General features: G+C 39.6%; 1 protein-coding gene across 1 annotated transcript; it reads left to right on the forward strand.

Annotated features, from left to right (window-relative positions):
• Positions 1–14783: 14783 nt before the first annotated feature.
• Positions 14784–15608, forward strand: LOC143020228 (serine/threonine-protein kinase grp-like). The gene has a single exon (XM_076176394.1). It carries the CDS (start codon positions 14784–14786, stop codon positions 15606–15608), a length of 825 nt encoding a protein of 274 aa, XP_076032509.1.
• The last annotated feature ends 796 nt before the right edge of the window (positions 15609–16404 follow it).

Raw genomic sequence — 16404 nt, forward strand, 5'->3', positions numbered from 1 at the left:
CTTTCTCATCTAACTTGTTCCAACTGTCTATTACTCTGTGAGAGAGTGTGTGTGTGTGTGTGTGTGTGTGTGTGTGTGTGTGTGTGTGTGTGTGTGTGTGTGTGTGTGTGATTCACCATGGTCTTTGGATTCACTATGGTCTTTGGATCACATGTTGGATTTGTGATAGACAGCTATTTCCCTCCCGTAAGAGAGCTCAGAGCTCGTACACGACCGATCTGTGGGTAATGCTGTGACCTTACACGCACACACACACACACACACACAACTCCCCGCCCACGAGAGTTGGAGTAACAACCCGCAGAGCGTATCGATACTGAAATTATATCAGCCTGGGCGGGATCCTGCAACAGCGCTTTTCTGTAGGCCCTAAGGAAAAGAAAAAAATATGTTTAATAAAGCAGCTCATATTCATATAAATATTGATAATTAAAATAACTAATAATTAAAATGATACAAAACTATTAGGAAGGAACATGTGCAACATGAATTTTAAAAACACAAATGGTCATGGTCTGATGCTGGGTGTAAAAAGTGCAGTGTGGACGGCCGCAGTCACCGAATGCCCAATGTGCTACTATTTAGATTTGAATTTATGGACGCGTGCTTTTTACAAGTTACTCATGCATCGTGTGCATGTGCGTACATTAATTGTAATGTCATTTCTTATTTCCACCTACATCTTGGTCACAGATATCTAGAATTAAAATAAAGTTTCCTCTTATCTGTGTAGGGAAACGAATGCAGCAAAAAATTGGCAGCTAACATGCGATGCAGCGAAACGCCTAGTAACGGTGTAACCGTACACATTGGAATTTGGAACGACTAAAAGTAAACAAGACCGCAGGGCTTGATCAAGTAAGTTATTATTATGTCTTTATGGACAATTTATAGTTTCACCCAACCAACGATTTTCTTATGTGTTTCTGCTGAGATATTTTGTGTATTGATTGATGGTATACATAATTTCCGTCGCAAATGAGTGAAACTATAAATTGATACTTGATGTGACGATTCAATGCTGAGCTCCGTCTTGCATGACGCTCAGCTCAGCTGAAAACGATTATACTAGCAACCAAAATCCGTCCTCATTGACATGCTGTCCGTGTCATAGCACTCAGTGAACAAATACGCCTTTAGGTAAATTTTTATTATGTTGATACATTTTAATTTACAAAATTAATATTTAATTTTCTATTGCTATGTTCCTCCAATGGTCGAAAGTACAAATTTACCCGCCTTTAGTTCCTTCTTGAAGGTTATGTAGTTTTCAGATATCCTTACGCATTCGGGTAATTTATTATATATGATATAACCTTGGAGCACTATCCACAAAGGCTTTACGACCCATTTCGGTGTTGAATCTTGGCTCATTTAGCCTGTCTAATTGAACATTATGCCTTAACATCATGTCGGAAGCTGTACTGAAGTCACTAAGCAATTCTTTGAGGTAGACTGGTTTTCCAAATTTAATCACTTGATATACTAGCGTGCATATTTTATAAATGATCCTCGCCTTAATAGGCAACCAGTGTAAGCTTATCAGTACGGGAGTTATTCTCTCATGCCTCTTTAAACCCACTATCATCCTCGCAGCTCTGTTCCTAACTAATTGTAGTTTCCTCAATAAGAGGTTAGGCAGTCCATAAATGCATAATACAGCGAGTTGCAATAATCAAGCCTACTTATCACGTAGTTATGAACAAGCATTTTGACAGTTTCTTTATCAAGATATTTCCTTACAAAGGTTATGTTTCTCAGGTGATAACTTGCCACTCTAACCACATGATGCACCTGACTTGCGAGATGTACATTTCTGTCAATGATCACTCCCAGATTTTTAGTATTGTCTCCCACAGTCATTGAAACACCATTTATGTGCAATCTTGGAATGTTTAGCCTTACCAAATCAATTTCTTTCCCAACTATCAGGCACTCTGTCTTGTTTTCATTAAGTTTTAGTTGTTTGAGTTTCATCCAGTTTCTAATGTCATACATTAGGTCATTCAGCACTGTCTCCATGCTATGCACATTGTTCACTGCCATATAGAATTGTTTATCATCCACAAATAGTTTAAAACTGACCCCGTGTCTATTCAGTAGATCTGAGAGCCCTCTAGTATATATGCAAAACAAAATTGGACCGAGGACACTTCCTTGCGGAACCCCTCTCACTAGCTCCTTTGGGCTTGAAAGAGATTCACCAACTTGTACTTGATATGTTCTGTTCTCAAGGAAACTTTCGAAGTACCTCAGTGCCCTCCCTTATATACCTATGTTCCTACAGTCTTGCAATAATATAGAATGCACCACTGTATCAAAAGCAGCACTAAGATCAAGCAGAATCAATACACCACATTTTCCTTCATCCATTAACATTCGCATATCATTTACTACCGAACACAGCGCTGTTTCCGTAGAAACCTTAAAAGTTAATCAAGGACAAGGTCAAGGACATGAAATCCATTAAAATCAATCTAACTTTTGTATGGATACCATCGCACTTTGGAATATATATGAATGATGTCACTGACGATTTGGCCAAACAAGGAACAGAGAAAGGCATCGTTGATATCAAAAGTGTCCCAAGTAAGGAATAAAACTGGAAACAAGAAAACAAGGAGACACTTGGGACCAGTCTCCCTATTAGTATTACTGACCAAACCCAAGGACAATTTTTGCTCAAATGCACAATTTTATGTAAAAAATTAGCATATGGTTGAGCAAAAACCGTCCTTGGTCGGTTATGGTCAGTAATTAGTGAGACCCCTTGGGACCTGGGGGGAAAAAAAAATGTAGGAAAAGGAAGTGAAATTTTGTTACACTTTATGAATGCAACTGAAAACTGTAATTTCACTTATGGACGGCACAACTGCACATAGGGAAAAACTGTAATGAGATTAAGGTTAGGGTATAAATATTGCGGGTAATAAATATGATAAAAATACTGGTGGGATTGCATGTAAACTGTCACGAAAATAATGTTGTGTATTGATTGATGGTGTACATCATTTCCATTGCAAATGCGTAGTTTTCAAGTAATGAATATTTAAACTTACGCCTACATCTCCTCCCCAACGATCTTAGGGGACCTGTGGGAAATCGGGGTTTTTGGGTGGGGAGCATTAAATCGAGTAATGTGCATTGCAAAACAGGTCTAAAATCAACAGGAACAGATAAAAATATATGATAAGGAAGTTAGGAAGCTAGGAAGTTAGATAGGTAAATAGGTAGGTAGGTAGGTAGGTAGGTAGGTAGGAAGGTAGGTAGATAGGTAGGTAGGTAGGGAGGTGTGTGTGTGTGTGTGTGTGTGTGTGTGTGTGTGTGTGTGTGTTTGTTTATGTGCACGATCGCGCGTGGGCGAGCACGTGCGTGCGTGCGTGCGTGTGTGCTCGCTCGCTTCTCTATCTGCGTATGACATTAATAAAACGCTTTTCCCGCAAGCACAAAAGAGCCACGTCGCGCTTCGTACGAGCCTTTGCATGCTTGAAGAACATTAAGCATAAGCGAGTCGAGAATGCGAGAAATATTTTCGAAACACTCGATAAACTCGTAATCATTGCTGCGGCAACATTACAAGAGGTGGGCCGAGTGATATACAATCATATTTATCAGATAATGACATTCCAAGAAATGTAGCTCACACAGATATGCAGAAAACTTGGGTTTTATTTAATGTAGAAAAATTGTGTTTATATTAAACTAATTGTATGTATCTTATAGTAATACATAAGAACTATGCTCATGTCTTGTCCCTGTGTTTTTATTGGACAAACGTTGGGGTAAATTTACTTATATAGGCTGACTCTATACTTTCTTCTTTGATATTGTTTGTTTCAGATTGTTTGTATAGAAAACAGTGATTCTTATTAACCTTGAAACTATTTTTATTGATCGATTGATCGATTTATTTGTTTATTTACTTTTTCGCTTTTTTATTTCTATGCATTCTGAGTTTTTTGTTTTTGTTTTTGTTTTTGTTTTTCCAAACATTGAAATCCTATTTGTCCATTTTGCCTATTCATTAGGGACAAATAACGGGTCCTGGAAAATGCAAGCAAAACTGTCCATTTTTCAAAACTGTCAACCCCCTCACTTCCAACAAGCTGTGCAGCCTTGAAGGGCTGACACTCGGTGTCCGAAATGGGCTCAAGTTCTCTCTGTCAACTTCAACTGCATTTCTTACACTTTTTCGCACATGGAAATTGACAACCTGTAAAGTTCCAGTCACACCAAGTTTACGACCTGTTTCCGACCGCCTTCGACCGAAAATCAAGCGATCGATCGGCGACACAAAACCTATGCAAGGAATTGAAATGGAAAAAGTTAATTTGGTTGATAAGATGAAAATCTATGTACTGGGAACTATTCAGGGTGTGTTGTAATATATCTACCTATCTATCGATCTATCTATTCTATTACTTCCAAAGGGATCTGTGGAAGGTTTCAAGGACCGTTGCCAGCCTCTGTGGGGCTAAGGGTTTCCTGTTTAGTGAAACTTGAGGCAACAGTTGATTGCTTGTCCGTTCTTTTCGTTGCCCTAGATATTGCTCTTATATCGCATCATTCTCTCTATTATCTAATGTTGTCAACGCCATTTTGTTTTATTTCATATTTTCTGTCATCTGGGCTCGGATGCATTTTGATCACTTTTATTTGACGTTTCTCAAATTTTCGTTCACATATTTCTTTTTGTATGAGGACCATACTAATGCAGCATACTCCAGTCTGGGGTGGATCAGATATCCGAGTAGTTCTTTAATCATTGCCTAGTTTATATATGTGTACCACTTTGTTTATTTAACCTTTAAGGCAAAACTTGTGTGTGATCTGCTTATTTTGGGCAAAACTTTTTTGGCAAAACTTACCTTTAATGGATAAATTGGCAACCCCATCCTTGATAACACCCATTGCATCTGAAAATAAAACAAAAAGACTTTAATAGTTATATAAGTGTAATAAATGCATTTACATACACACGTATACACGTGTATTCATGTACACATTGCTTTGTATATCTTTGTATATAATGGATTTTTACGTGTTTGTATGAATACTTGCACACGTGCACACACACACACACACACACACACACACACACACACACACACACACACACACACACACACAAATTGTGTGTATGTGTGTTTGTGTGTGTGTGTGTAGGTATGCACACAAAATAAAAAAAAATATCATATGATCGTATGAAGAGCATGTACCAGTACATTATACACATAAAGGAGAAATAAATATAAATAATTAATTACTTACGAACTCGTGAATGCAGACAACTGAAGTAGTTGAGAAGATCTTGAAGGAGGGTGTTGAGAGGCTATCGAAGCGCATTATAACAAAGAACTAAGAGATCGAAGAAATTTTCGCGAGAATATGTTGGATGAATGTAATTAGAATACTGAGTAGAAATCGATGATAAATTGGTGAAAGAAAAAAAATGTTAAATCGGTTTTGGTTGGGTAAAGATGAATGTATATTATTTTTATTTATACTATAATTATCATTATAGTCATTATGATTAGAATTGTAATTGTAATATAATTGTAACTAGTTGTATTTGTGATTATAATTGTAATTGTATTATAATTATTATATTATTATAATTATCATAATTGGTTATTATTGTTGTTAGTTATTATGAGTTATTATTATCAGTTATTAATTACTTTCAGTTATTAATAATAATTAACATTATCATTATTATCATTATCATTATGATCATCATCATGATCATCATCATGATCATCATTATCATCAATCATTATTATTATCAATCATTATTATTATCAACCATTATTATTATCATTATTATTTTATGTTTTTATTTATATATCTATTAATTCTATTTCATGTATTTATCTATTTTTCATAGTCCCTGCTGTTGTGCGCTCAAGTTCAAGGTATCCAAGGCTCGATTTCCAACAAGTATCGCAGTGACTGCCATTTGGCGTTGCTGTGCGATACCATATGATAGATATTAAATCAGGAGTGACTTATTCGATCATTTAGAGCAAAAGTTTTGATTGGAGAAACAAATAAGCGCTTCCTGGGGTAAGACCTCCGCCTTAAACATGGTGAGGTTATAAGGCTGTGGTTCTCACTTGTGGTTGTGGTTGTGGTGGTTGTGGTTGTGGTGGTGGTGGTGGCTGTGGTTGTGGTGGTGGTGGTGGCTGTGATAGTGGTGGTTGTGGTGGTGATAGTGGTGGTTGTGGTGGTGGTTGTGGTGGTGGTTGTGGTTGTGATTGTTGTTGTTGTTGTTGTTGTTGTTGTTGTCGTTCCCTAGACTGTCTGTCCGAGCAGTCCCGTCTCCCCAAGGAATGCCATAGCCGAAACTGGGTTTTCCCACAAATCCTTTATAGAGCGTATGTTGTGTTGTTTGCGTGCATGATTGTGTATAATGCAGTCTTCCATTATGTGTTGTATGGTATGGGGTGAAGTGTTACATCCTGGGCAGCTGTTCACAATGCGGTCATCCAGCCTCTTCTGGTAGCTTAGAAGTGCTGGGTGGTGACCGCACCGCAGTCTGGCCCAGTCTGGCCAAGTGGACTCTGTCCTTTCGTGGGAGAGAGGATTCAGAAGGGTGGATATCAGGGGGTCTGGCATGCAGCAGTGTGTTGTCTTTCAGTGTGTTAATGGAGCGGTGAGTGATATGATTATGAATATATTTCCGGAGGCTGGTATTTGGTGGTTGTGGAGGAAGAGAAGAGAGTATCTGTGCGTGATAAAGGTCTTTGGGTGTTGTTTTAATGTTTCTTGGTGTGTGTGGGTGTTCTGCTATGTAGTGTAGCGGGTGTGATGTGTTTGTGGTGGCTGCGGCAAGTGTTTGTGTGCCTCTCATGTCGAGGTGGTCCTTGACTTTGAGGACTTTTGTTTCATGGTGTAAATGGTCTGTAGGTGTTGTATTTGTGCAGCCTGTAATTGTTTTTAGGGCTTTGTTTTGTATAATTTGAAGGGTGTTGTGGTGTGTCTCACTGAGATTAGGAGCCCATGCAGGACTCGCATAATTCAACACTGAGCGTATGCATTGTTTGTATATTGTTATATTAGTTTCTTTGTTTTGTCCAAATGTTGTTCCAGTGATTGACTTAAGTGCGTTAAGTCTGGGTGTGCATTTGTTTTTTATGTTTGTGATGTGTTGTTTGAAAGACATGGATGTATCGTATGTTACACCAAGAATTTTTGGTGTGTTTGTGTGTGGTATTAGAGTGTTGTTGATGTAGAGATGAGGTATGTATTTGTGTTCTTTTGTCCAGTTGGTGAGAAGTGTTGCTGTAGATTTGGTTGGAGCTATTTTGAGTCTGTTTGTGATGAACCATGTGTTGAGTGTGTCAAGGTATGGCTGGATTATTTCTGCAGCTTTGTCTGTGTTACGATGTGTGCATGTGATTGTTATGTCGTCTGCGTAGGAAGAGATTTGTATTTCTGAGGTGTCTGGTGTGGGTAAGTCATGCATGTATAGATTAAATAGTGTGGGGGATAGAACTGAGCCCTGTGGTACTCCGTTCTTAATGTTTCTGATGTGCGATGATTGGCCATTATATGACACGTAAGCATTCCTACCTGCCAGATAATTGGCCAGCCATCTTTTGGTGTTATTGTGCATGTCTGTGTTATATATTTTACTTGTTAGGTTGTGGCGGGGGATAGTATCAAAAGCTTTACTAATGTCTAATGTTATAAGAAGTGTTCTTTGGTGGGGCCTATCTGAATTGATGCCATCTAAAATTCTTTGTGTGAGGTTTGTCAGAAGAGTGTTTGTGGAGTGTAGTGGCCTAAAACCGTGTTGTGAGTCAGCAAGGGGAATATGTGGTGTGACAAGTTGAAGTATTAGGCGTTCAATGACTTTAGAGGGGGTGCAGAGAAGTGTGATTGGGCGGTGCGATGTTGGGATTGTTGGGTCTTTGTTCGGTTTTGGAATGGTGATTATTTTACCATGCTTCCAGATGTCGGGTATAGTGTTGTGTGAATAGCTGTAGTTTGCAATGTTTGTGAGTGCGTGTATTCCTTGTGGTCCAATGTGTTTTAGGTGGATGTTGCTTATGTTATCAGGGCCACAGGCAGATGAGTGCTTGAGACTATGTATTATGAGTTTTGTCTGACTGTCTATGAAGGGTATATAGTCTGAGTCTGTGGGAAAGTCTTTCTTACGTCGAATGGTGCGTCGGTCGTCAGGGTGAGAAGTGAGATGGCTTATCTGTGCAAAATGACGTATGAGTGCGTTTGCTTGTTGTCTGTTTGAGGGTAGATTATCTGTTGTTGTGATTATTGCTGCGTGAGAGCGTGTAGTGTTACTGTTGGATAGTGTAATGCTGTTGAGTGATTGTTGTTGTTGTTGTTGTTGTTTCGTAGACTGGCCGAGTAGTCCCGTCTCCTGAGGAACTCCACAATTTCTTTATATAGTATTTAATGTTTTGTTGGCGTGTGCGATTGTGTTCAACGTAGTCTTTCATGATGTGTTGTATATTATGGGGTAAAGTGTTGCATCCTGGACAGTTATGAGCGATGTGGTCATCTAGCCTTTTCTGGTAGCTTAGAAGGGATGGATGGTGGCCTCACCGCAGTCTACCTAGGTGGACTCTGTCCTTTCGGGGGAGAGAGGATTCAGAGGGAAGGATATCAGGGGGTCTGGCATATAGCAATGTATTGTCTCTCAGTTTGTTAATAAAGGAGTGAATGATATTATTATAGATATGTTTCTGGAGGCTGGTATCTAGTGGTTGTGGAAGATTAGAGTATTTGTGTGTGATAGAGGTATTTGGGTATTGTTTTCATGTTTTTTAGCATGCGTGGGCCTTCTGTTATGTAGTGTAGTGGGTGGGCTGTGTTTGTAAAGCTGCGTTAAATGTTTGTATACCAATCATATTAAGGTGATCCTTGCCTTTGAAGACTTTCGTTTCATAGAATAGATGATCTGTAGGTGTTGAATTTGTGGAGCCTGTAGTTGTCTTTAGAGCTTTGTTTTGTGTGGTTTGTAGGGTAGTGTGGTGCGTCTTAGTAAGATTAGAGACCCATGCGGGGTTCGCATAGTTCATAATTGATAATAGTTCATAATTGATAGGTGTGCATTGTTTGTATACTACAGTAACAGTTTCTTTGTTGTGTCCAAATGTTGTCCCTGGAACTGATTTAAGCGCATTAAGTCTACAGTAGGTGTGCATTTAGTCCTTATGTTTGTGATGAAACGTTTGAACGACATGGATAAATCGTGTGTCACGCCAAGAATCTTGGGTACATGTGTATGTGGTATGAGTGTTATTGGTAAAGAGACATGGTATTTGTGTTTCGCTGTCCAATTGGTGAGGTGTGGCTGTGGACTTGATTGGGACTATTTTGAGTTTATTCGTAATGAGCCAGGTGTTGAGTGTGTCGATGTATGGCTGTAGTGTTTCCGCAGCTTTGTCTGCGTTACGGTGCGTACATATAATTGATATGTCGTCTGTGTAAGAAGAGATTTGTATTCCTGAGGTGTCGGGTGTGGGTATATCGTGCATATATAGATTAATGAGCGGGGGAGATAGAATTGAGCCCTGTGCTACTCTATTCTTAAAGTTTCTGGTGTGCGATGATTGGACATTATGTGACACATAGGCAGTTATACCTACCAGATATTTGGCCAGCCATCTTTTGTTCTCTCTTCCTTTCCTCTCTCCCTTTCCTCTCTCCTGTCTTCTGTCTCTTCTCTCCCTTCTCTCTCTTCTCTCCCTTCTCTCTCCTCTCTCTCTTCTCTCCTCTCTTCTCTCTCTCGCCTCTCTTTACTCTTTACTCTCATTAGTACCATCTCTCATCTATTACTGTCCTCTCTCTCCTATTACTGTCATCTCTCTCTCCTATTATTTTTGTTTCCTCTCTCTCTCTCTCTCACATACACACACACACACACACACACACACACACACACACACACACACACACACACACACACACACACACACACACACACACACACACACACACACACACACCTCTTCTCCTCTCCTCTCTTTTTTACCTTTCTTTCACACCTCTCTCTCACCTCTCTCTCACTTCTCTCTCTCTCTCTCTTCTATGTAATATATCCCTACTATTACTTCTGCTATTACCCATACTCTTACTTTGTCACACATTTTATAATGGGACCAAATCTTATGTTCAGGCACAAACTTTTTTACCCACTCACATATATCTTGATAAAAAAAAATCAACTCCCCCCTCCTCGTGATTTTTTTAATGTTATCAAAAACATAAATGTAAGCGAAAAAAGTATATAGAGAAATGTATCACGTACTAAAAAAAAAAAAAAACATTGACTTTGTGAGAATTGTAGCGTTTTTGTTCAATGGAACCGTGAAAGTCATTAGAGGAACAGTTCATATTCATATCATTAAAAGGATATATCTTGATCTATTTTCTACTTATAAAGGTACATAAAACACGCACCCTCTCTTTTCGAAGCTTTGATGGCGATATTCAAGCACCGAGGCTAGTTTGAAAATACACTATTTTATTTTTTTGTACATAAGTATATCTAGGTTCCTCAAAAGTTCCAACGAAAAAAAACGTTCTTTGCACAAATACCTTGAGTATTTACCTTTAGGCGAAGAAATGGAATCCAAAACCTTAGCAGAAGATGGTGCATCAGGAACCGAAGGAGCAAGAAGAACAAAGACTTCAAAGGACATCAACGAGGAGTTCGAAAGAAGAGTTCGATACTTCGTTCAGGAATGCAACGATGAAGAACGACAGCGTCTCCTTGGACACTTTAACAGTGAGTTGGACTTCTTCCTGGACGCTGGAAACCAGAAGAGCTTCCAGGATAACAAGGAGCATCTTCTTCGCGTGATTGCAATTGTGAGGATCCTATTGGAAGAACCTGCTTGGTCAAATGTCAATATGCGCCAATGCAACAAACGGAAGCATTGTGATGCTAAGGGCGCGACCAATGCAATGAAGCAACTTAAGACCTCTGTCAAGCGAGGAATCTGGAAGAACGTGAAACTCATCGGCAGAGGATCATTTGCTTCCGTACATCTCGTTAAGGACTTCATAACTGGAGGTCGTTGTGCAAGAAAGACGATCAGAATCGACCGATCCGGACGTCAACGAGAAGAGATCGAAATTCACCGAAAACTGATTCACCAAAATGTTGTGGCCTTCCTGGGTGAAAACCAGGGCAGAAACTCTCTCTACATCTTCCTCGAGTTTGTTAGTGGAGGAACTCTGGAAGATAGAATCGGTGAACAAGGAGTGAGCGATAGAGAAGCTCAATTCTACTACAAACAACTGATCAGTGGGGTGAAATACCTTCACTCTCGTAGAGTTTCACACCGGGATCTAAAACCCGAAAACCTTTTCTTGACCAAGAACGAAGAACTTAAGATCGGAGATTTCGGTTTGGCCGCAGAGATCGATAAGGCCAAGTTCTTATGGGAAGTTTGCGTAACCCCAGGATACGTTGCCCCTGAAGTCTTCAGTGAAAAATACAGAGGAGAGCCCGCCGACATTTGGTCTTGCGGGATCATCCTCTTCCAGCTGCTGACTGGTCAGACTCCTTGGGAGGACTCCACGACCAGATACCCCAAGTTTGCTCTCTGGTGCTCATCGACTTCAAAAATGCGTCTTCGAAGACCTTGGAGTTCTCTTTCTGACGACCATTTCCTCCTCATCAAGAAGGTTCTTGCACCAAATGCAAAATACAGAGCAACAATTTCTGATATTGAAAAAAATAATTGGTTTCTAGGCTGAGCGATAACATTTAGAAGTTCAGTGCATCCTCGATAAATTGCAAATATAATTAGAAAATGAAAATTGAAATCTTAAGTTGTTGGGCAACGTTCCCATTTTGTGTAAAATGTGTTTTTAATAGCACAGTGATTGCCAAGAGGCTTTCCTCAGCTGAATAAAATGCATATATAAAGTCAAAATTATCTGCATGTAGCTAACCATGATTTGAAATGGTAATTGAATACGATATGGTCAGAGCAGACCACGTGCGTGTTAAATTTTAAACAAAATTACATTTTGCCTTTGGAACCTTTTTCATGTATATAAGCGTACTTGAAAAAGCTTCAACAAACGAAATGTTGCACTTCTGATCAAGGTTTTATCCTCGTATGGTGTCTATTCTGGACCATTTTGTCAGCAATTGCCATATCAAATCACTCTTCTACTTGTACAAATGGGGTATTTGACTCATGTTTTTGTCTAAAGTTCTGGTCATACCATATGGTTAAGAAACGCCTAACATCACATATCAACGTCTTGTGTGTGTTTACTTTGTAGGGATGGGGGACAGGCATAGATATAGAAATACAAGTGTTCAGATCTACTTATATAGATATAGAAGTATATGGAGGTGTAGGCATAATGATAAAGGAGAGGTCGACGCAGAATGAAGAGATTGAAGGGGATGGAAGGAGAGCAGAGTGGTGTGGATGGAGAAGGAGATCAGGCGGTGAAAGGAGGCGACTTGGTGAAAAGAGACTTCAATTTTTTTTATTTTTAAAAATGAGGACGTATGGATGGTAATAAAGGTACCTTGGAGTAGTAGAAAGAAGGGTACCTTCCCCCTATTTCACCTGCCCCCCTTCCTAGCAGTAGACACGGAACCCTGAGGGAGATCCAGACCAAGAGGAAAAGGGAGTGATCTGATAAAAAATGAGGAGGAAAGAACGTATGCTTGGTATGTCAATACCTGTGTACAAAAAATGCATTAGAGGATATTTTATTTGTAAGCTTCTAATCAACATTCGCTTGCCATAAATACACATACAGTGGTGGATGTCTGAAACAAATTGGACGAAATAATGGTATGTGCAAAAACACACGCGCGCACACACACACACACACACACACACACACACACACACACACACACGGCTCGGTGGCGGATTGGTAAAGCACTGGCCTCACAAGCCAGAGAACCGGGGTTCGATTCCCCGGCCGGGCGGAGATAAGTTGGGTTTGTCTCCTTTCACGTGTAACCCCTGTTCACCTAGCAGTGAGTAGGTACGGGACGTTAGTCAAGGAGTTGTGACCTTGCTGTCCCGGTGTGTGGTGTGTGAGTGGTCTCAGACCTACCCAGAGATCGGCAAATAATGAGCTCTGAGCTCACTGCCGTAGGGTGGTGTCTGGCTGTCTCGACAGAGACTGCAGCAGATCAGAGGTGATTACACACACACACACACACACCAAACACACACACGCACACACACACACACACACACACACACACACACACACACACACACACAAAGGATTACAAAGGCGGAGCATGCCGACAGGAGACCTTTTGGTCCATATCTAGGTCGGATGCGAAAAAATCATAATAATAGTAAAATAATAAATAAAAACTATAATAATGTAAATAACAAATAAAATACATAAATAAATGCATAGGTATAGTTAAATAATAAATAAACAGGTAAATAGTAGATAATAATGAATTGACATATAGCTAATAATAAATGAAAATCAAACAGACAAATGATAACAAAACAAAAACAAATAATATAAAATGAATTATAATCATTACAGCATCTTGCTTAGGTGTTTATCTAAATGATTCTTAAAGCTTCGAACTGAACTACATTGCACTACCTGTGCAGGAAGTTTATTCCATTCATTAACTACACGGTTGGCAAAGTTGTTTCTACCTACTTCCAAATTGAATCTATTTCCGGACAGTTTGAGACCATTGTTTCTTGTCTGATTCTCATTCAATGTGAAAATTTTGTCACTTTTGATGTTGTCAATTTCCTTTAGAATCTTAAAGACCTGTATCAAGTCACACACACACACACACACATACACACACACACACCAAACACACACACACCAAACACACACACACACACCAAACACACACACACACACCAAACACACACACACACACCAAACACACACACACACACCAAACACACACACACACACCAAACACACACACACACACACGCGCGCGCGCGCCCTACTATTACTCCTACTTTTATTTTGCAACCCGTTTTATAATGGGACTAAATCTTATGTACAGTCAGAGCAAAAATTTTGACTCCAAACATTTCTTGATACGAAATTCAATTTTCTCTTCCTGACAACCTTTTTTTAATCTATTAAAGGAAATTACATTATTGTAAGCTAAAAGATGTATAGAAAAATATACCACGTAATATAAAAAAGTCGTCGACATTGTGGAAATGTGGCCTAAGTCAAACATTTTGCTTTTGACTAAGTTTATGTTCAATGGAACCATGAATGTTATTACAGGAACAGTTTATATCCATATCATTAAAAGGGTATATCTTGATCTATTTTCTATTTATAATGGTACATGGAATACATACGATCTTTTCCCAAGCGTTGATGGCCATTTTCAGGTACCGAGGCTTGTTTGAGAAAGACGCCATTTTGTTTTTTCGCATTCATGCATATCTAGGTTCCTCAAACGTTCCAACGAAAACAACTTTTTTGCACAAATACCTTGGGTATTTACCGTAAGGCGAAGAAATGGAATCCAAAATTTTGGAAGAAGATTGTGCTTCAGGAGCTGAAGGAGCAGCAGCAACAATAACGAAGACTCTGAAGGACATCGACCAGGAGTTCGAGAAAAGAGTCAGAGTCTTCGTTCGAAAATGCAAGGATGAGGAACGACAGCGTCTCCTCAAACTCTTTAATAGTAACTTGGACTTTTTCCTGGACGCTAGAAACAAGAAGAGCTTCTAGGACAAGGGGCATATTTTCGTGTTATTACGATCGTGAGGATCCTATTGGAAGAAATTGCTTGGTCGAACGTCAATATGCGCCAATGCAACAAACGAAAGCATTGCGATGCTGAAGACGCGACCAATGTAATGAAGAAACTCAAGACCTCTGTCGAGCGAGGAATCTGGAAGAACGTGAAGCTCCTCGGCAGAGGATCATTTGCTTTCGTACATCTCGTTGAAGACGTCAAAACCGGAGGTCGTTGTGCAAGAAAGACAGTCAGAATCGACCGATCCGGACGTCAACGAAAAGAGGTCGAAATTCACCGAAAACTGATTCACCAAAACGTTGTGGCCTTCCTGGGTGAAAAACAGGACAGGAACTCTCTTTACATCTTCCTGGAGTTTGTTAGTGGAGGAACTCTGGAAGATAGAATCGGTGAACAAGGAGTGAGCGAAAGAGAAGCTCAATTCTACTTCAAACAACTGATCAGTGGGGTAAAATACCTTCACTCTCGTAGAGTTACACATCGGGATCTCAAACCCGAAAACCTTTTTATGTCCAGCGACGAGGAACTTAAGATCGGCGATTTCGGTTTGGCCGCAGAGATCGATAAGGCCAAGTTCTTGTGGGCAGTTTGCGGAACCCCAGGATACGTTGCCCCTGAAGTCTTCAGTGGAAAATACAGAGGAGAGCCCGCCGACATTTGGTCTTGCGGGATCATCCTCTTCCAGCTGCTGACTGGTCAGACTCCTTGGGAGGACTCCACGACCAGATACCCCAAGTTTGCTCTCTGGTGCTCATCGACTTCAGAAATGCGTCTTCGAAGACCTTGGAGGTCTCTTTCTGACGACCATTTCCTCATCGTCAAGAAAGTTCTTGCACCAAATGCAATATCGAAGAAAATAGTTGGTTCCTAGGCTGAGCGATAACATTCAAAAGTTCAATGGATCCTCGCTATATTGCAATTGTAACTAGAAAATAAAAGTAGAAATCTTATAAAGTCGTTGGGCAAAGTACCCATTTTGTGTAAAAGGTGTTTTGAATAACACTGTGATAGCCAAGAGGCTTTCCTCAGCTGAATAAAATGCATATTTAAAGTCAAAAGTATCTGCATGTAGCTTAAACCATGATTTGAAATGGTAATCGCCGAAAAATGGTCAGAGTAGACAATGTGTGGATAGAAATTTGATTAGAATTGCAACCTTTTGCTTTTTGACATTTTTCAAATATGTAGCTGTATATGAAAAACTTAAACAAGTAAAACGTTGCACTTTTAATAAAGTTTTCATCTTCATATGGTGTCTATTGTGACAGTTTTGTCGGCAATTGCAATTTCAAATCAATCTTCGACTTTTACAAATGGGGGATTTGACTCAACCTCGAGATTTCATTACACATAGGTCAAAGGTGGCGTAGTTTTGTCCAAAGACAAACTTCTTCCATGTCTTAAGTTCTGATCATAAGGCTGCCCGCACACGAGCAACATTTTTTTGCTAGTTGTCACAACAAAATATTGTCACAATAAAAAAATTGTTGCAACGATAAGTTGTCGGTAAGGTACACCCGCACATAAGCCACGCGATGGCGGCAACTATTGTTTATAGTGTCATCATAGACATACATACATACATACACAAGAACATACATACATACATACATAAGATACATATGAACATACATCCATAAGAACATACACATATATACATATATAAA

This window comes from Oratosquilla oratoria, chromosome 39 (genome assembly GCF_046742065.1).
Source record: "Oratosquilla oratoria isolate Oo_2021 chromosome 39, ASM4674206v1, whole genome shotgun sequence".
Lineage (NCBI taxonomy): Eukaryota > Metazoa > Arthropoda > Malacostraca > Stomatopoda > Squillidae > Oratosquilla > Oratosquilla oratoria.